Genomic DNA, 20,754 nt, shown 5'->3' on the forward strand with positions numbered 1-20,754 from the left:
AATAAACATGAGATTAACTATAATTGTCGACTTCTGTAATGAGAATTTGTTTTCGTGCCGTAGCTTAAATGAATTGGTTAAATTTCTAAAGATTTACTTAGTTGTCTAATAACACTAAAAAACTTCCTGTTACTTTGAGACATGTATACAAATTCAAAATCTATGATTATATGCTAAAACTTAAAGATACTGAAAGATAAGTACTCGAAAATTAGATCTTCTACAAATTAAAATTGTTTAGACATTACAATTATCCTTTTGAATGCCCTATAAGCTTAAAATGCATAGTTACTATATTTGCACCCCCGTTTTTAAGGCTGCGCTATGAAATCTTTTGGAATAAAATACTATTGAAATATAAAATTAGTCAATAAGTATCATTTAATAAAAATTATCAACATCTCTAGTATTCAAATTTGAGAACGTCCATCATAATCTGCTTAGAGCGCGTGATTTGAAATCTTTTTTTTAGCCTTACCATACAAATGTAAAACGTTTTTCATTCAATGATGTGGCAGCATTCAAAAAGCAAGCAGCAATGTGGCAACGTAGTTGCTTATGCAAAAGTAGGGATATTTTCTAGAATATCGTATGCAATATTATGTAAACGATATTTTAATTTGATACTTAAACAGCGATACCGATATTTGCTAAAATTTTTTCAAAATATGTATTTGCTGGCATAAATGTATGATCATGATATCGATAACGTCAGTATTGTTCATATCGTACATAAATTAATTTCAAATGACGATATATCGATACGATATCTTAATACCCCTATGCAAAGCCCAAGCCTAGAGAAAGAAGTTCTTGCCAAATTTACCATACAGAGTGGTTCTGTAGTAGATTCTGACTGTATATATCAATGTGTACGATATTCCAATAAGAAACCCACCAAGCACAGCATTAATATGTTTGCGTTACGACATTTGCGACTACAGAGTAGGGCTAAAATGCATTTGCCATACACAGCAGCAGCAGCAACAACAACTACTGTAAAACACATGCCAGCTGTGCCGGCGCGTGCCTACATTGGGCTGCACACACACGCCAGTGACTACCGCAAGCAGAGACTGCTGATGCTTCAGGAACACATGGCTAGCTGGAGGCTGTATCAAAGAACTACGACAACACTGTCAGAGTCGTCAAGCCCGGAAAGCAAGGCGCCGCACAAGTCATCGCTTCTACAGGAATTGGCAGCCGCCACTAAGCCATACGCACAGCTGATGCGCATTGATCGGCCTATTGGGACGTACCTACTCTTTTGGCCCTGCGGCTGGAGCATTGCGTTAAGCGCTGATGCCGGCTGCTGGCCGGACTTTACCATGCTGGGTCTGTTTGCCACGGGAGCATTGATCATGCGCGGCGCCGGTTGCACCATAAACGATATGTGGGACAAAGACATCGATGCTAAGGTGGAGAGGACGCGCACACGTCCGCTAGCTTCTGGGCAAATCACCCAACTCGATGCGATTGTGTTTCTCTCGGCGCAGCTTAGCCTTGGCTTGCTGGTGCTTGTGCAGCTCAATTGGCAATCCATATTGCTGGGCGCCAGTTCGCTGGGCTTAGTCATTACGTATCCGCTGATGAAGCGTGTCACCTACTGGCCGCAACTTGTGCTCGGCATGTGCTTCAACTGGGGTGCCCTGCTGGGCTGGTGTGCTACCCAAGGTAGCGTTAATCTGGATGCCTGCCTGCCATTGTACCTGTCTGGTGTTTGCTGGACCATTGTCTATGATACCATCTATGCGCACCAGGACAAGCTCGATGATTTGCAAATTGGAGTGAAGTCCACAGCGCTACGTTTTGGAGAGAACACAAAAGCTTGGCTTTCGGGTTTTACGGCTGCTATGCTGGCGGGCTTGTCGGCTGCCGGCTATGCCTGTGATCAGACACTGCCCTACTATGCCGCAGTTGGGGTCGTTGGAGCACATTTAGTGCAGCAGGTGAGCCTTCTATGGAGTAAATACATTGACTTTCGATTAAACTCTCGCTATTTTACAGATCTACTCACTCAACATAGACAATCCCAGTGACTGCGCCAAGAAATTCCTTTCGAATCATCAAGTGGGCCTCATTCTGTTTCTGGGCATTGTGCTGGGCACTCTGCTGAAATCGGAAGATAACAAAAGACAGCGCAAAGCATCGATGGCACCCGTAACTCCTCCCGCATATGTACCCTTACCGCAATCACAGCCAGACGTAATAAGCTGAAATGTTTTATGGTTGTGATGTTAATTTAATTTTCATGCAACATTTGCGCTTTCTTTTCGCACTAGACCAAAGTCTGTAGTTAGCTAAATAGTTTAATTATTGTATATGGTTTTATTTTTTATTAGTAATTTTAATGGTATTCAATGCAGATTGTTGTGACAATATTAAAAATGCCTCGGGAAAAGTCAAAGAACGTTTCATCTTTGCACGCTTTCAGACTTAGCGACCTTCAATCTTTGCAAACAAACTGGTTTCTGTATTAATGCTTAATCGTTAGTTTTAATTACAAATACAGATTATGACGTTTGTGTGTTGTAAGACAAATACTCTTCATATGTATTCTTTTCAGCTAAGAGAAATTGGTTGAAGTTGTACATAAGTGAAATAAACTAGTTAGTAGAAATGAAAATTATATTAAATCTGCCACATTCATCGGCATCTCGTCGATTTGCGTTGAATAATATTGCTCAATGTCACGCAAAATGCGTATATCATCCGACTTTACAAAGTTAATGGCCACACCCTTGCGTCCAAAACGACCCGAGCGACCGATGCGATGAATGTACAGCTCACGATTGTTGGGTAGGTCGTAGTTGATGACTAAGGACACCTGCTGCACGTCTATGCCACGCGCCCACACATCAGTGGTAATGAGGACACGCGACTGTCCAGCTCGGAACTCTTTCATGATTTCGTCACGCTCTTTTTGCGGCATATCGCCGTGCATGGAGCTGACCGTGAAGTTGGCCTCGCGCATTTTCTCAGTCAGCCAGTCCACCTTGCGCTTGGTGTTGCAGAAAATGACCGCCTGTGTGATGGTCAGTGTGTCATAGAGATCGCATAGCGTATCGAATTTCCATTCCTCGCGCTCAACGGCAACAAAAAATTGTTTAATGCCTTCCAGCGTCAATTCATCACTGCAATGGAAATGGGTTTAAAGTAAGCTACGAATACTTTTAAATATTCTCTTTTTACCGTTTGACCAAAATTCGAATAGGATCCGTCATGAATTTAGATGTCATTTCCAGAATCTCATGCGGCAGGGTAGCAGAAATGAGTACAACCTGCGTGGCTGGCGGCAAATACCGGTAAACATCATAGATTTGTTCCTTGAAACCTTTGTTCAACATCTCATCTGCTTCATCCAGCACCAGCATTTTGATCGCTCTACGGGATTTACATATGTTAGATATGTATGTGGTAAGTCATCAAATAAAAGGAATAAAACTTACCTTGTGCGCAGAACACGCCGCTTGATCATATCGAAGACACGACCCGGTGTTCCACTCACAATATGCTGACCGTAATCCAGCTTGCGTATGTCCTCACCCAGATTTGTACCGCCAATGCACACATGACACTGTACATTCATCATGTCGCCCAGAGCAAGAATGACCTTTTGGATTTGGACAGCCAACTCGCGTGTGGGTGACAGACACAGCACCTGTGTCTCACGCAGCGTTGTGTCCAGGCTCTGTAGTATGGAAATGGAAAATGTGGCAGTCTTGCCCGTACCGGACTGCGCTTGGGCTATGACGTCCCGCCCCTTCACAATTGGCTTGATGCTGCGCTGTTGTATGGCCGAGGGTTTTTCAAAGCCTACGTGGATTATATACTATTACTAACGAGATCTTCGTGATGCATACACACACAAGCACTCACCGTACGCATAAATGCCGCGTAGCAGCTCCTCCTTGAGGTTCATGGCATTGAAGGTGGGTATCACCTCAACATCTTCGCTGGTCTCAAACTCAACGTTCGAGAGATCCTCGGCCTGTGCATTCTTGCGCGCCATTTTTAACTTGTGCTTGACTTAAGAATTCACAATAATAGTTTTACCAAGAGCAACGCGAATTTTCTAAATATTTTTTCTATAACTTTCATGCGGCTTGGGGATGGAAAATTGAAACAAACTCAACTATCGATAGCGAAGCGTCGATATATCGATAGCGGTGAAATCCACACTTCTAGAGTTGTCAATAAGATAGTGAGAATTTATTTTGCTTTGATAAGGCAGCGCCTTTCATTGCGAGCTTAATTTGTTCAATTTAATTTTTGACGCGACTTTGTGCTAATATTTGTGACTTCGCTTTATCTCATTTCTGCAGTTATATTACTCGTAGAAATGTAAAGAAAATATATGAACACAATTTATTTTTAACTTGAACGGAATATACAAAATATTATATCTTGATAAATCGGTTGAAAACCCGTTTAAATGATTTAAGGTCTTTTCTTTTTAGTTTTTTTATCTTTTTAAATATATTTCGTACGTTTTCTATACGTTGTTTGGCCTCTTCGGCCGCATTCTCTGCCTTCTTAGCCATTTCTTCGGTCCGATCAAGATCAGCTCTGGCTTTTTGCATGCAATTGTTTAATTCGTCTACCCGCTTTTTGCTGTCTATAATCAGCAATTGCTTTTCCTGTAGCTCGGTGTTGGCATTAGCTGCAACTTCCAGAACTTTCTCTAAATTATTTCTTGCTTCTTCTAGGACGTTCTGCATTAGCTCCAGATGCTGTTTGATGTGTTGGGCCACCCGCAAAGCTGTCTCTATGTTGGATTTGCTATGTCCCAGCGCCTTTTTGACCTCGTCCAAGACGGCATCGGCCTCGAGCTGACTCTTTTCCAGCTGTTCGAGCAACTGCTTCTTGCCATTCAGTTCAGCCTCAGCCGCTCGAGCGGCCTGCTCAGCCTTATCGGCCAATCGATTCATGGCTCGCTGACTGGCCTCCTCACTGGCGCAGCCTTGTGCATCCTTGGCCGCCTTAGCCTCATTTGCTGCATTGGAGGCAATTTTTGTTGATTTCAAGTTGATCTTACAGTATTCCGGATCCCCGCCCTGCTTATGACATTTCTTCATATGGTGAGACGCTTTGCGATTGCACGCGGGCTGTGCTCCGATCACCAGTACGATGCTCATTGTGAAGATCAACACCAGAGGCTCGCAACGCATTGGAAATTTGGCATCTTACAAAATTCTCCAAGCCAGCTGTCAGCATTGATTATTTAAAAAGAATTTATTCTCAGCTGTAATCAGAAAAGGCATCAGAAACTGTACAGAATGACTGCTAAGGCTGCACTGCTTCTAATCCTGTTGCTCTTCACTCTGTCATGGACCCAAGCTCTTGGCTACAAGACGGGTAAGGTAAGTGGTTGACAAATATTTGCGAGGCCGCTGATAATATGATAAATGAATGCATTTCAGTCCCAGAAGCGATCCATAGGCTTATCCAGCTTACATTACGATGATGGGCAAAATGAGGGCATGGAAGATTGTAAGAAAGAGGGTAGAGATGTACAAGTACCCATTAATTCGGTCCCGAAACAAAAGGCCTCCTGCATTGCAATGAAGGCAGCACAAGAAGCGAAGGCTGCATCTGATGCTCAGCTACCGGCCGCGGAAAATGCTGCTCACCAGGTAAAGATGCAGCTTGCAGGCAAGGCGCTGGCCGCAGCAAATGCCGCAGAGGCTGCTCTGGCGGGCAAAAAGCAAATCGTTGAACAACTGGAATCGGAGGTGCGTGAAGGTGAGCTCGTCGTCCAGGAGGAGTCCGGCTCCCTGCAAGCATCGCAGGGCAACTGCAACGCAGCCACACAGGCGGCGAAGCAAGCTGGCTTACAGGTGAAGTCCTTGGGCGATGCCGTCAAGAACGCCCAGGCCAATGTGCTCAACTCGGAACAGGCTGCCAACGGTGCCCAGCAGGAGCTCATCGAGAAACAGCAGCTAGTCGAGGCCGCCAAAAAGCGCGTTGAGCTGCTCCTCCGACAGCTCGACGGAGCACGAACCGATTTCAAGAATACCCAAAAGGCGGCTGAGCGTGCCGCAGGCGCCGCCCAGGAAGCCAAACAGCGCGCGTCCCGGGAACGCCGCATGGCCGAAATACGCTTCAAACTGCATCAGCATAGGCATCAGTAATTACAATCATATTCAAAGTTCTCCTTGTTAATATATTTTTGAATAAATTTCTTTTTTTCATTTTGCTCAATATATCTTCTTGTTAAGCTGCTCCTTGAGTGAATAGATGGATACGCCGCGCAAGAGTCAAGAAGTATTCAAATATATTCACGTAATATCTTAATATATGAACATGGTGCAAACTGTTCAATTTCTATATATAAAAATGTTTGTCCTGACTGACTGATTGGTGATCAACACAGAACCCGTAAGAACTAGGAAGCTGAAATTTTCACTGGATGGACGGACGGACAGACAGACGGACATGGCTAGATCGACTCGGCTATTGATGCTGATCAAGAATATATATACTTTATGGGGTCGGAGATGCTTCCTACTGCCTGTTACATACATTTGCACAAATACATAATACCCTTTTTACCCAGTTTTAATGGGTTCAGGGTATAAAATTGCGTAATAAAAATAATATATAAAAAAGGTTAAGCAAATATTTTACCCTAGCTTTGTCTGGACTTAGCTTTTAACATAAAATTTTAAACATCACTTCCATGCATTTTCCGCACTCCTGATCGAATTTAAAACTGGGCGGATAGTGAATAACATGGATTCACACAACTGTATTCCACAAATTTTCCACATTCGCAGGTGAAATCTTCCCTAAAATTCAAGCTTCTAGTTCTTACGGCTGCGTTGTTCTGCGTTGATCATCAATCAACAACAATAAGTAGCTAGGTTTGAATATTTGAATTATTTTTTATTATATAAATGAACTACTTTTGCACCATAATAAAGCTAATTAGTAGCTGGTTAGTTGGTTCTACCTATGTTGGCTAGAGTCTTGCCAGGGATAGAGTACTGGTGCTTGTCATGCTCCCACAATCGCCTGCACAATTGCCTGCTTCCAGTGAGTCCACCGAATTCGACAGATTATCAGCTGCACTTGGCAAGAGTTCCAGGCTAAGAGCGTGGGTATTGTAGCAGAGGTTGAGCTTGGTCTTCAGACCCTCGAAAATGCTAACCACACTCGGCTTGAGATTAAAGAAAATAATTTTTTGCTGACGCTGTTGAAAATCTTCCACCAAGGAGGAGATTACTTTGGCGGCAGTGAAGTCGGCTGCATAAATGTACGTACAGTCGATGACAATGGGCAGCGTTGTCTTGCTGCCGGACTTGAGCACCATGTTCCTAACGAACTCCACTGAGGGAAATATTAGGCAGCGATCTGGCGTGATCTTTATAAACTTAATGCCATGCTCCGTCTCCAGCTGCTCCAGCGTTATCCTGGGCCGTGCCGCATGGTAGAGTATAAGGAGCTGATTAGCTCCAATGGCCACAACGATACCTATCTCCAGGGGAAGCACCAGGCAGGTGATGAACGCCAGCAGACCAGGCACAAGATCAGCGCCTGTAAATGTGGATATTCCAGATAAAATCTTGGCGGCGATGAAGCAATCAACTTACGTTTGCTGCGCCAAATGGGCACTACGATCTGGTATTGCACCTGGAAGACTACGGCCGATATGATGATGGCAGCCAGCACAGCCTTCGGAATGAAGTAAAAGTACTCGGTGAGGTAACTTATCGATAGCACCACGATGATGCCAATATATAGATTGGACATATTGGTGCGACAGCCGCTGGCATTGTTGACTGCGGAACGGGCCAGGCCGCCGTTGCTGCGATAGCCGCTCACCAGGGAGGTGGCGACGTTGGCCACGCCGGTGGCAAACAATTCCTGGCTGACATCGATTTGCCTGTCCTTGGCAAATGCCTTGCAGACGGACACGTTCTCCAGCAGAGCTATGATCGGCACTATGACCAGGCCGTAGCCGAGACTGTGCACCATTTCGAAGAAGGTTTCGCCTGGAACTGCGGGTATGCCAGCTGTGGCATTGCCCGGCTGCGCCTCGATCGTAAAGTTTGGCCACGACAATGTGGGCAGACCAGGCGGTATGTAGCCTGTCAGCCGGAACGGATTCATGCCGTTTGCCTCCAGATGCATGGCCACCAAGGTGGCGCCAATGACAACCGTGGCATTTCGGGTGACACCGACAAATTTGATCACCTCGTTGAGCAAACGCTGCAGCTGACTACGCTCGGACTTCTCCTTGGGGCCCAGGCGTAGCTGGCTTAGGCTGCGTATGGCCAGCAAGAGCAGCAAGCAGCCAAAGCCCAGGCAGCTGTCCCAAATGCGCAAGTTTTCAATGTCGCGGAACATGCTGATCCAGCTCTGTAGAAACGAGCCGCCCTCACCGTTCACACCCAAAATGTACTTCATCTGCGAGGTGAGCACTATTAGGGATACGGCACTGGTGAAGCCCGCGCTCACCGGGCCCGAGACAAACTCCACTAGGCAGCCCAGCTTAAAGATGGCCATAAGAATCTCTATAATGCCGGTGAGAAAAGTGAGCAGCACCGAATGTGCCCAGGAGCCCTGTGCGAACTGATATGTCATCAGCGAGGCGACGGCGGTGCTGCCAATGGTGTTATCCTTGCAGGTGCCCAGCAGAACGTATACAAAACAGCCCAAGAAGGAGCCATAGAGACCCGACTCTGCAGGCAAGCCCACCACGCCCGAGTAGGCCAAGCCCTGCGGTATGACCGTTAGCCCCACTGTAAATCCGGCTATAAGATCACCGACGGCATCGGTCCTGTTGTACTTGGGCAGCCATTCAATTATGGGCAGGCGCTTCTTTAGCGTCTTCATGCGACACGCACTCCTCGCATAGCTCATGCAACACGAGGCTATTGTTTCATTGTCCTGCTTGACCGCCTCCAGTTGCTCGAGGCTTTTGCTCTTGGAGGTGCGATGATCTGGGATCAGTATGAAATCCGTGGAGGAACTACGAAACTGTGCCTCCAGTTCCTGACTCACTTCCGCGCGCTTACGAAATGTCACCTCCGTCTCAAGTGTGGACATTGTGCATATGCCTTTGCCTAATTCCGGTATCTCTTGCTGTTAGCTTCGCCGTACGGCAACTAACTGAGAGCTGGCGCCGGATGCTGTGCGGCTGACACGCAATCTTATCGAAGCTGCCAATGTTTGTCCAGTCGCTATATGTGGAAACGGGACGCCGGTTGTTTGTTTCGGCCACACGACTTGCTGCTGACTACGCGTCTCTTGTTTGGCCTGGTATTGTTGGGCATGTCAACTGGCACAGCTGTCCCCGTCGCTTTAAATTTTTCCATTAATCAATTTGAGACGGTTCTTAACGACAAATTGGCCGCGCAAATTATCACATATTAACTATTATTTCTTGGAGCAATATTTACATTAATCGGAAGCAGTGAAATCTCGACAATTTCGGAAACCAAATACGCATTTGACATAATTTTTGTAAATTTTTTTTATTTTTTTTTTTTTGGTTTATTTAATTTTAAAATTTTTTACATGATTTTTAAAAGCATCGCATTAGATCATATAAAGTATGATATATCATTACAATATACAACTGTATCCGTTTGTTTATATGCGTAGTTAAACATAGGTTGTAATATTATGTTTAAGCAATTTTATAATTCAATAGCAGTAAATTGTTTCAGAGACCATGGCTATATGTATATGTATCATATATGAATATGAATATATATATATATTTATTTATATATATGTATATATAAGTATTATATATGTATGTGTATGCATGTAAATATAAGCTCAAGCACTTTCCATGTGCACTCTTTAAAAACTAAGCGAAGTAAAACAAATTAAATTTTGAATTTAACCGAATATAAACAACAACAAAAAAGTAGTTTTAAAATTACAATTTGAAAAAAGGGGGCGCGTGTGAAGCGGCAGCGTAAAAATCTGAACAATCCAAAATTGACAATTGTTTAAGGAAAACATTTTCTTTTTTTTTTAAGGTGACAACTCGATAATCAATTAAGCTGCTTCGATTTGGTAATTGTAAATTTTTAACAATGTCAATTTCTAGATAAAATTAATTTAAATTTGCTTGTGTGTGTAGATGTACATATATACGTGTGTGTGTGTGTGTGTGTTTGACAACAAACAATCGCATTACTCAAATAACAAACAAATGATTAGGTTTATATGATAAACGAACACAAGGCCCATATCTGGCCCAAAAAATAATAATAATTATAATTAAATTATATAGAACGCAACAAACATTGAAACAAAAGAATTGAGCGACCAATGAGTAGCACAACTTTTGTAAAACAACAACAACAAGTATGATATATATATTAACTATATGTGGTTCATATAAGCATGTATATCATGTGTAGATATTTGAGTATATGATAGACGATGCCAAAAAGTCTCGGTGCCTACGGCCAAGCACCAATGGTATAGTTCCTGGTCAGATGACCCATGCGACGCTGGCGACCAACTGCAAAAATATAGTTGAAAATAAATAATTGGTAAAATTCAATTCAATTGAGGCGTGTTAAGAGACGTAACACCAACAGCGGATCAGAAGAGTGGTTAAAAATATATATGTATATACAATATTTAAAAATAAAACGAAGCATGACGCACGATACACTTGCGGCTGATATCAAGTGTCAACATTGAGCTAATATTAATTGAAAATGTTGCTTACGATTGACTTAAGGCCAGCCAAGCTGTGACATAAATATTTGCTAAGCTACTTATGGGCTATGCACGCGTTAGAATTGACGCCCTCGGCGCTAGATTAACTTAAAGATACATATGCGTTATACTATATCTATCAGATACTTTACGTACTGCATGTTAACATCATTCTTCGGTGTTAGTTTTGCGGCTGGTTGTTGGGTGTGGGTCGTTTGGGTGGTATTGTGCTTGTTCTTGCTGTTGTTGTTGTTGCGGTTACACAGAGGTCGGTGTTTAACAGTCAACAGGAGGAGGGGAAAATCACAAGATGATTGTTGTTGTTGTTGTTGTTGTACTTGTTGTTGAGCTGAACACAGAGAATACTTGTTGCAGTTGCTCTTGTTGTAGTTGCATCAGATGGTGTTGTTGTTGTTGTTGATGTTGTTGATGTTGTTGTTGGTGGTGCTGGTTCTTGTTAATTAGTACATAGTTGGACAGTAAAAACAAAGACACACACACGCGCTAACACACAAACAAAGGTTGTTGTTGCTGTTGTTGTTGGTTGGTTGGTTGGTTGGTTGGTTTGTCTTTTTATTTACGCTGATTGAGGCGATTCACACGTACTGTAAGACATAAAAAGAAAGATAGAGGAAAGATCGGGGAGAGAGAGAAGAGACAAATACAATGTGATTAGTCAAATTGTAACAATAAACAAAGGGTATTATTATTATTTTTGGGCAGGTTAATCAAAATACACAACAAATTGTCAAATATTCAATCAATCAATCAATCATTTGGATACAACATTCAAGGCTAGGCGTAAAGTACGCCTAATGAGCAGATTTTTGGTTTAGTAGTCGGCATAAAAAACTGCTCGCAAGTCAGGAAAAGTTTGAGCAACGTCTCTTAAGAACTAGTTTTATTCTGGGGGCTGGTTTAAGCAGAACTTGCAGCTGCGGTGGGATATTTATTAGTTGGGCTTATATGTTAATGTTGCTTATGTTAACGCTTTTGGCAATTGTATTTTATAATTATTGTTTATTTTTGTGGCACAAACAACAAAGAGCTGAGTAAAAATTTTGGGTACCAACTGTTCTTTGTGTTGTTGTTGTTCATTTGCTGCTGCTTTTGTTGTTGTAAAGTTTGTTGAATTATAAAAAGAGCATAAACATTTGGATGTTCGGCATTTAATGTAGCAGTTCTTGCGAATTTATTATGATATTCATTTGATTTTAATATTTATTTACTTGATATTGCAGTTATTCGTGGTTGCTGTTGATTTTTTATTGAGGTGTTTTAAATTTTAGTTTTACTTAAACATTGTACATCGCAGTTTAATTCCTATACGAAGAGAAGTTTATTAGTGCTCTGTAAATTTGACAGCAACAGCTGAATGTGTTTAGTAAAAGCGGATGGTTTGGGATGAGTTTTAGGGTGTAATGCCTGTGTGGGGGGTCAGGTGTGAGTGTGGCATGCAACACAGGTGAAGGGCAACATGCAATGGGGGGGAGGTTATAACTTGATTAAACTTTAAATATGCCATGATGCATTTAACAATAAATGAACAAACAATGCTTTTGGGTAGTAGAAAAAGATCAGTAGTACGCTAAACAGTCTTGAGTTATGATTATTTGTTGAAGGCCAATTTTGACTACATATTTTCGACTAAATATATGGTATATGCATATACTATATATATATGCGGCATCATTCAATTTGAGAATGCTTTTTGGTGTTAGGCGTTTTGTTCGCAACGCTTGCATATATGAATTATTAAAAAAGAAACGTTTTTCGTAGAATTCGTGTTCATAGATACCTGTGTTAGAGATTAGACAAAATTATACACATTACGCCTAAAGATTTTGTTGCTGGGGTTAGATGCCTTGACTTTTGTCGTAAATCAGTTTCAAATATATCTTCTCTCTATATATGCTTGTATCGTCGATATGCATACAACATTTGTATTTACATATTTTTATGTATCTCTGGTTCGTTCTGCGCATTATAAGTATGTGTGTGTATGTATGTATGTATGTATATATATATATGTATATATTTATTATTTACTTCTTGGTCTCTCTAACGTATTTAGATGCCAGCATTGCAGCTGCTGCTTCTTTCTTTAGTTTTTTGTTTTTATTTTTATATATTGTTTACACGTTTAATTTACATAGATTAAACTTGTTTTTTTTTATACGGTTTTTTAATTTTTAAATTACAAAACGCTTTAAAAATGTTTAGTTTAGTTGCTTTTTGATTTTTGTTTTTTATTTATTTTTTTATTTGGGGTTTTATTGAATTCTTGTTGATTTTCTATGAAGATTATTGAAAAATCTGAACTGCAGGCGTAATTCAAGATCTTTTCTTACTGTAAACGAGAAACAGAAAGAGAGATAGAGAGTGAAATAGTACACACAAAAAATGAACAATAGACGAAACACATATAAGAAATAATGTAAAGCGTATTGTTGAGTCGAGAAACTTGACTTTTGACTGGGAGAAATGTCCGTCTGTCACATGTCGACAGGGGGAAGAGAACAGACTGAGTTGGGGGAATAAAACAAGATAATACAAAAACTGGTGGAATGCCCTTAGAGAAGTTTTTGGGGGGCATTTCGGGTTGTTAGTAGCGCACAGCTAATGCTGATGGATGGGCGTGTCCCAGTTATATACAAAATGAAGCAAAATGCACATGAGCAGAGCTGCTGATAACGACGACAACAATCACGGGTATGGATAGAATTACATTTGTATTTTGCATTGAGCTGAGTTTTATATACACGTTCTTGGTCTGCAAGAGGTTTAGAGTTGGTTCGGGTAATGGACAGAGCGAGCTTTACTGTACACCATGGCCAAAACACAAAATTGTTGGTGGCGTAAGAGGCAACAACACAACGTCGAGGTGAGGCGAGGTGAGAGCACGAGATTTGATCGAGTGACTGTCTGTACATTTGGGCTGTGTCTGGGCGGACTCCGCTCCTGTGTGCATGGTGGTGTTTTCTGTTTTCTGTTGTGTGGTGCTTGGTGGTTGGTGGCTTCACTCACGTGTGCGCTTGATAGACGCCCTCGTCATCATAGTTGGGCGTCACGGCCCGACTGCCGGGCACCACCATGTTATCGGGATCGATTTCTGGATCAAAGGCATCGCCGCCGCCGCCGCGTATAACCATATTATCGGGATCGACCTCCACATCATAGTCGGCCGGCGGCTGTGGCGACGGTGAGGGCGATGGTGACGGCGAGGGCGTGGCCGAGTGGGCCAGATCACGTTCAATCTCCATGTTGCTGGGCAATATCAATTTGGGCAAATTGGGTTTAAGTTTTTGCACCCGGAAGACTGAAGATCGTTTGGAAATTTGTTGTTGTTGGTTGGTTGATTGGTTGGTTGGTTTGTTGGTTGATTGGTGGCGTTTGTTTAATATACACATAGGACAAGTCGAGTTGAGGGATACAATTTGATAATTTTGGGATTTAAATATATATAACAGATAATTGGTTAATAATGCTTTAAATCGAATCGTAGTGTAGACAAAGTGTCAAACATTCTATGGTATATACAAGACACAAAGATTGCACTAACGAGGGACGAGAGACAATACGGAGGAATATCTAAAAGGGAGCACGGTACACACAAACGTGATAAGGCAGAAATAGCATTATGTGTACATATGTGAAGAATGACATTGAATTTCGTAAATCTGGCCTAGAATGTAATACTGACTTAAAATATAATTTATCATATATATATTAATTTAGACAAAAGATGAGCTGCTGCTGATGAGTTTTGATCAAATGAGTGGGCGAATGTGATCTTAAATAAGCTCCACTTAGGTATATAAATGTAACTAAATGTAGGCCACGTAGTGACGCAACAAGTAACGCAACGTAACGCAACGCAACGAGAAACGCAACGCAACGAGAGGTGATAACGAGAACGAACGAGAACGTTTTGTGGTGAGAAATGTGCTGAAATGTTAGGCTAAACGACTGGACTATAAAGAGACGCTAAGACGTCGGTCGGGGTCACGAAACGATAACGTTTTTACCTGGTTACCACAAGAGAGAAACAGAGAGGGGGATAAAAGTATATCAACTACTTTTTGGTTACCAACGAGTTTTGGGGTCTAGAAAGGATATCCAAGCTTAGATTTCCTTTTCGTTCTCAGTGCGCAAGAGGCCTAAGGCAGCTGATGATGTGGAGGCTTCCGTGGCGACTCCAGTTGTGGCTGCTGTGGCTGTTGCTGAGTTCAACTGCAGATTGCGCGCAATGCGCCCTGATGGCAAAACATGATCAGAATCTTTTGCATTAGTCCAAGTTCGGGCCTTGACAAACTGCTCGAAAGCAGCCAAGCTTTTGGCCTTAGAGTGTGAGATGGCTGCTGATGAGCGAGATGCAGATGTAGATGCTGATGCGGATGGGGATGACGGTGGCGAAGCTTCGGCGCGGAAAGCTAACGTACCTTGTTGCAATTCACCTAAACGCGAGAGTGAGGTACACACGAGTTGCTCATGAATAAAGACCTATTATACATAATTTGTTTATCTATATATTCAAAAGGGATCGCGAGCCTATCGAGCGAAGTGGCAAACGTAGAACCAACGCTGACAACCTGCAAATATTGTGTGGGGACAAGCCGCGGCCAATGGCAACGGCCAACTTACTTCTGTCGATGTTGCGCTGCAGATGGGCGGCCACGCGATGACGCGCATCGTTGAACTCCAGATGCAAGCCAAGTCGCAGAAGCGACGAGTTCTTCTCCACCAAATTGGTGATCTCCATTTCAATCTTGTTGCCAAGCACCGCAGATCGCTGTAAACAAGTTATAGAGCGCATTTAGCGAATGCTTAAAACAATATTCAATAATATATATTTGCTACTCACTTGATTGGAGGCCCTGAACTCCTCGATGGTGCGACATTTGAGCAGGGCTTGCACGAGCGTAACAATTACGGGCGGACTGATAAAGTTGGTTTCAACATTTAATACTCTCAGGGTTTTGCTTTTCTCGATCGCTTCGGCGAGCAGGAGAGCTGTCTTATCGGTCAGGCCGACGTTTGTCAGCGATAGAACTTCCAAATGTTCATTCTGAGGCAGTGCGGCAAAGAGTTGTTCGAGCTTCTCATCCGATATATTCTGCAGCCAGGTTTCCAATTAGCTTATCTCTTCAGTTTTAATCTTGATTACATACCTTAATGTTATTCAAGTTCAGGTCAATCAGCTTGGAATCATCATCCTTGACGCGCTTAATCGACTCCTCAACATCTGTGCTGTTGGGCGGATCCATGGGGAACAGCTTTTGCTGTGTGGACTTTGTGATGCCATCCCAGCCCAAGCCAACCGGCTGTCCCTTGTTCAGCAGCGAGGCATGGTACTGATCCTGATTCATCATCGAGTGGAAGCCAAGAATGGCAGCCAAATCGATAATCTCCTCCTGCGTGGCATCATTGAGCGCATGCTCATACTCCTCGCCCATGTCAATAGCGATCTGTTCCTCTGCCTCAATATCACGGGCATCACGCGGCGGTGGCACCCATTTCTTGCCGCGCACCTTGCCCTGCACATAGGGCTCGAACTCCGGCTGATCGGGCGTCTCAATTGCTTGCTTGTTAATATGCTCGATGAGCTGTTTGCGATTCAGCGGCCCGGTGGCATCCTTGGTGCACTCGTAGCTGCAGCGCTGATCTGGCGGCAGGAAGTTGTCCTAAAGAAGAGTCAAAAGTAAATAAAGCTACAGATACATGTGTGTGTGTGTTAATATTAATGAATACTCACATCGGGATCAACTTCTTTGGCCAGTATGGTTATCTCCTCGGGTGACAACTGCGCCAACAGGCTCTCCACGTCCACATCGTCGTATTCGCTCAAATCCTTGCCGTACAGCTTGGCCGGCGTGGTGAGTGTTGTTGTCTTTGTGGTGGACGAAGTCTGCAAATGTCGAAAAATAACTTTGGATCAGTCGACTTCTAATACTCCAAATGGCATTCTATGCCCACATTCTTCAGCAGCTTCAGGCTAGCTGGCGGCTGTGGAGCACGCCGCTTGACCCTGGGCACGGGTCGCAGCTTGATCTTCTGGAACTCAGCGATGGGCACAAAGCTCTCCATGGCGTGTCAGCGTCTTATGACACTTATTAAAAATCAATAAATGTCAAACCACAACAAAAAAATAAAAAAAAAAACAACTTAAAATAACACAATGCAAATCCAATTATGCAGCTATGAAGCGGCGACTGAATGTGGTTGGCTGTGTCTGGGGCTGGGGCTCAGCAGCGACTGGCGCGCACAAGACACCAAATTAAAGTGCAGACCAGGCCGAGACAGAAACAGCAGCAACAGCAACAACAGCAACAACAACAACAACGACAACGACAACGACAGTCGCAACAGCCGTGCAACATTTGGTTGACGCGCGGTTTGAGCCAAAAGCTGCAATCGCAACTGCCACTCAGACAGTTGAGCAGTCAGGCAGTCAGATAGTCAGCCAGTGAGCCAGTGAGTCAGTGAGTCTCACTCGGAGTTGGCGTAATCGACAGTCGGTGGCAATGTAAATTAGGCGCATACATTAAAAGCTGCAGCAGGGCCAGCGGGGGCAGCCAAGTGTGGCACGCTGTCTGCACTTAAATGACTTCCACTCCGGTGTGATGTGCCGAGCATGAAATCGAAGCTGAAAAAGCCCAAGCCCAGGCCCAAGCTACGATTAGGTTGGAGGGGGGGCCATAAATAAACAAAAGTAAAGCAGGCAAAAGTTGAAGCCCCAGCGATTGATTTGCTGTGGGAAAACATTGCGCAGGGGTTTCTTATTGTCTGAGATTTATAGCCAGGCATTAATGAGGCAATTGGAAATCAAAATAAAATGCTAAACATCGCCGAATAAATAAAGCGAAACATTTGTGTAGCTGCTAACCTGGCCAATAGCTGACAAAGGGGCAGCAATTCAGTTAGCTTGTCGTGCAAGAAAATCAACTAAAAGACATGCGGCTCGAGGGCCCGCAATTTACATAAAATAATTGTACAGCACGCCGGCTGGCCTGAAAGTTCTATCAAAGCGTGACCCAAACAAACAAACAGACCAACTGAACCGAACCGAACCCAAGTGAACCCAACAACAGAACAGCAGACAAAAGCCAAATCAAAAGACGCCTCAGAAACTGGTTACAGAGGGCAACTGCGACCAAATGACGAGTGCTCCAGGAAGCGAGACTAACCACATAAACCACTTTTCGTACTTTGCTGCAACTTCAGTGCGCCATTTAAGTGAAACCGGTTTCACTATAATGAAAACAAGTAACAGCTCTCAACTCGAAGTGTGAACGATATTATGATACCCTGTATAGAGTTCTCGTTACACATCATAAAGATATCTACTACTACCTCAACAACGACGGCATTTGAGTACAATGTATCATTTTATGTGATCTAGACATATAAAAATGTTTTGTTTTTGGAATTAGGGGATAAATTGAAGCAGTGAAATATTTTAATAATACATTTTACACAATTCTATTTTTTCTCTGTAAACCCAACTCCAAACTAAACCAAATATGAACCAATTTAAACCAGCAAATTTAGGGATCAATTAGTGGAATGTGTAATTATTAAATGACAAATTGGATTGCTTCATTAAATTTTTGAAAAAGTTTATGAACAGCAAAGTTTTGAATAGTAATCTCCTTTCAGGGTATGTAAAACCAGTTTCACGAAGAGAACCCAAACGCAGGGAGTTGGTTCGAGTCATGAACTGAACCATTAACGATATCTTGTGGTATATAAGAATATTGCTAATATAATCTTCGAAATACATATTGGGTGCTGTAAAGCGAAATTTCTTGATTTGAGGAGGTTTGCGAGAAACTATCGATAAAAATATAAACTTTTTGTTTGCATAGGAAAGACGAGAACCTATATTCCAAACTTCAGTATTCTATAGTTCCCATAGAAGTGTACCTAGTTCTACAAATTTGCACAACATTAGCAAACCTTAGTGTAAATTATCAATCAGTACAGGGTATATTAATAGCAACAACTCTATACAAGCTACACAACAACTTCGATAACTCGCTCTTCGCCTCCACCATCTCGCGGGCTAGCAAAAAACCGCCCGTAAATGGCCATGTTCAAATGTAAGTATGTGTGTCCAAGTTTGGCCAAAAGCTTTGCAGATGCTGCGTCCAGATAGAGAGATATGAGGTACAGCTAAATGCTGTCGATTGACCCACTTTAAAGTGAGCGGCATGCATGGAAGCGGCAACAGGGCAGCCGACAGTCGGTGCTATTATGTCAGGCTGGCTCAGTGGCCGCATCTAACTGCCGCCGGCAGAGAACAGAAGCGTGTTGACATTTCAATTGAGGGCAAACTTGGATTAATTGAAATAAACAGTTTCCATTGCGAGGCTGCCACATCGATGACGCAGTAAATGCCACGAATTGTGAATGGTTTCCAATTGTGGCGCCTCGAATGTGCCTTCCACTTACTTTAAGTTGAAGCAAGTCGTCAAGTCAGGTAGCTATCGCAACTGCCACTGCGTACCACGCACAGCAGTAAAATCACATTAAAAAATATAATTGCAAAAATAATTGAGTTCATGGCACCTGCGAGACTCGTGCACAGCGATAGGAGCTGCTAATAAATTAGATCTGAAAACAGGGCACAGAAAAATAGAAGTGCAAATGAGAAAAACAAATGTTAAATTAAAGCAATGGAGTTTTTCTTCAACTCAAGTTAAAAGATACTTTTAATGCATTTAATGCAAACTATTCAAAAACAAAAGTCCCTGATGCGGGTTCGTATCTTGGGCATATCCACTTACTCGGGTGAAATATGGGCGGAAATTTATTTTATGTAAATTTGTTTTTCATTTTTTTCGCTTTACTTCACATTCATTGCGGTTCAAGGTTATATGAGCAATCGTTTAATTTTCAGAAAGGTTGGTTTCAAACGCTTTTTCAAGGCTTTATGCGCAATTCACATAAATTGGATGGAAAGCAAATACCACGCTAGGCCGGGTAATACGAGCATAAGTTCAAATTGAGAGACTAGCAACATTTCAGCGCTTAATAGTTGCACTAACTACTATCTATAAAACACATTAGTATTTACTCTGTTTTAAGCGTAACGGCAACTAGTTTAAGCGGGGCATGAAGACGCGCCTACCATGCAAATGCACCGTAAACATCATAAATAAGGTTGCGCAACGAGATATTCGTGTGCGTATATATTGTATCTGAGAGTTGTCAACGTGTTACATTGACAATTCGCCAGGTATTTAACGGATTGGCTTAGCTCATTAATTGCAACGGGCCTTGAAACGGGAGCAGGCATTTTCAAGACATGTTTAACCAGGTGCTGCCATGGTGCGACCCACAAAATGTGGCGTATAACAAAAATCAAAACATGTCTAATGCTGTTTTCGGTGATTTGCACATTTGCCAAAGCTGACAGACAGATGAATGTGGTGGTGCTGCTGGTGGTGGTGGCCAGTGACTGGCAAGTGGGTCAAGGTGCTTAGCTGATTTAATTAAGCGGCACCAACAGCCTGCTGGGACTCGTTGTAAAGATCACGTTTTTTCGAGCGGAAAACCACAAAATTCATGAAACGCAAAATGCTCGGAAAAACGTCTTTCCGCTTCGGGCTGCAGGTGAAAAGTTGGTCAGGCCGCAGCGGCAGCAGCCGCTAATGACTAATGGCTGGAAATGTGCGAACACGCCCAAATATGGCAAAGTAGGAAGTACGCTGTTGCCGCCGAGGATGCGCCCGGCCGCCAGATGCTGCGCGAATACCAGGAAATTGTGGCACTTGAGCAAATCACGTTAGGAAATACCAAAAAATCTTAATTATCTCGCGCAGCGCTGACGACCCGCTGTTTGCTTAGGATTTATGGCCAGATAGCGCTCTTCAAATTAGCATCAAGGAAATTGCAGGGGTGAAAGGTGTAACTGTGTGTGTGTCTGTTTGTGTGTGGAAATGGATTATCACGGTTGAGATTTATGTGGAATGCAGGCAATAGAAAAGGTTTTGCACACACAACTATTTTTCAGCAGCTGCATCTGAAGCAAGCTATGCAAAGCTGTTGCTACTTCCA

The 20,754-nt window shown here is 42.8% G+C and overlaps 6 protein-coding genes across 18 annotated transcripts in view; 2 read left to right on the forward strand and 4 right to left on the reverse strand.

The window, feature by feature from the left end:
* Positions 1 to 780: 780 nt before the first annotated feature.
* Coq2 (ubiquinone biosynthesis protein COQ2, mitochondrial) lies at positions 781 to 2,541 on the forward strand. The gene is made up of 2 exons (XM_064693610.1): positions 781 to 1,949; positions 2,008 to 2,541. Exons 1-2 carry the CDS (start codon positions 783 to 785, stop codon positions 2,215 to 2,217), a joined length of 1,377 nt encoding a protein of 458 aa, XP_064549680.1. The 5' UTR covers positions 781 to 782; the 3' UTR covers positions 2,218 to 2,541.
* Positions 2,309 to 4,111, reverse strand: LOC135436129 (eukaryotic initiation factor 4A-III). The gene is made up of 4 exons (XM_064693611.1): positions 3,880 to 4,111; positions 3,450 to 3,816; positions 3,193 to 3,384; positions 2,309 to 3,134 (listed from the first exon to the last, which is right to left on the reverse strand). The coding sequence occupies exons 1-4, from the start codon at positions 4,010 to 4,012 to the stop codon at positions 2,627 to 2,629; spliced, it is 1,200 nt and encodes a 399-aa protein (XP_064549681.1). The 5' UTR covers positions 4,013 to 4,111; the 3' UTR covers positions 2,309 to 2,626.
* A 289-nt stretch (positions 4,112 to 4,400) lies between these two features.
* On the reverse strand, positions 4,401 to 5,138 carry LOC135437083 (tropomyosin). The gene has a single exon (XM_064694921.1). It carries the CDS (start codon positions 5,136 to 5,138, stop codon positions 4,401 to 4,403), a length of 738 nt encoding a protein of 245 aa, XP_064550991.1.
* An 83-nt stretch (positions 5,139 to 5,221) lies between these two features.
* On the forward strand, positions 5,222 to 6,204 carry LOC135436130 (plectin). Of its 2 annotated transcripts, none has more exons than XM_064693612.1 (2): positions 5,222 to 5,363; positions 5,424 to 6,204. In XM_064693612.1, exons 1-2 carry the CDS (start codon positions 5,280 to 5,282, stop codon positions 6,132 to 6,134), a joined length of 795 nt encoding a protein of 264 aa, XP_064549682.1. In that variant the 5' UTR covers positions 5,222 to 5,279; the 3' UTR covers positions 6,135 to 6,204. The 2 variants fall into 2 exon arrangements, with proteins under 2 accessions (XP_064549682.1, XP_064549683.1); XM_064693613.1 differs by having other exon boundaries at positions 5,236 to 5,358.
* A 717-nt stretch (positions 6,205 to 6,921) lies between these two features.
* Positions 6,922 to 9,348, reverse strand: LOC135436415 (sodium-independent sulfate anion transporter). The gene is made up of 2 exons (XM_064694011.1): positions 7,596 to 9,348; positions 6,922 to 7,539 (listed from the first exon to the last, which is right to left on the reverse strand). Exons 1-2 carry the CDS (start codon positions 9,052 to 9,054, stop codon positions 6,965 to 6,967), a joined length of 2,034 nt encoding a protein of 677 aa, XP_064550081.1. The 5' UTR covers positions 9,055 to 9,348; the 3' UTR covers positions 6,922 to 6,964.
* A 339-nt stretch (positions 9,349 to 9,687) lies between these two features.
* The window catches only part of tmod (tropomodulin), a 49,485-nt gene continuing 38,418 nt past the window's right edge, over positions 9,688 to 20,754 (reverse strand). The window contains exons 2-9 of one of the 12 annotated variants that reach the window (XR_010437483.1): positions 16,448 to 16,600; positions 15,864 to 16,376; positions 15,557 to 15,808; positions 15,337 to 15,484; positions 13,720 to 14,011; positions 12,491 to 13,042; positions 10,849 to 11,297; positions 9,688 to 10,489 (exon numbers count right to left, since the gene is read on the reverse strand). Coding sequence is in view for 7 of the 12 variants with exons in the window: in XM_064693597.1 (XP_064549667.1) it covers positions 14,818 to 15,149; positions 15,337 to 15,484; positions 15,557 to 15,808; positions 15,864 to 16,376; positions 16,448 to 16,600; positions 16,669 to 16,779 (1,509 nt within the window). In the remaining 5 variants the exon portion in view is untranslated. Of the gene's footprint in view, positions 10,490 to 10,848; positions 11,298 to 11,964; positions 12,016 to 12,490; positions 13,043 to 13,719; positions 14,012 to 14,577; positions 15,150 to 15,336; positions 15,485 to 15,556; positions 15,809 to 15,863; positions 16,377 to 16,447; positions 16,601 to 16,668; positions 16,795 to 20,754 lie in introns of those variants that run through there. The other 11 variants (XR_010437486.1, XR_010437482.1, XR_010437485.1 and 8 more) reach the window with 11 other exon arrangements.

Source organism: Drosophila montana, unplaced genomic scaffold, assembly GCF_035044405.1.
Source record: "Drosophila montana isolate Dmon_TW-CO22-7 unplaced genomic scaffold, ASM3504440v1 contig_3733_1, whole genome shotgun sequence".
Classification (NCBI taxonomy): domain Eukaryota; kingdom Metazoa; phylum Arthropoda; class Insecta; order Diptera; family Drosophilidae; genus Drosophila; species Drosophila montana.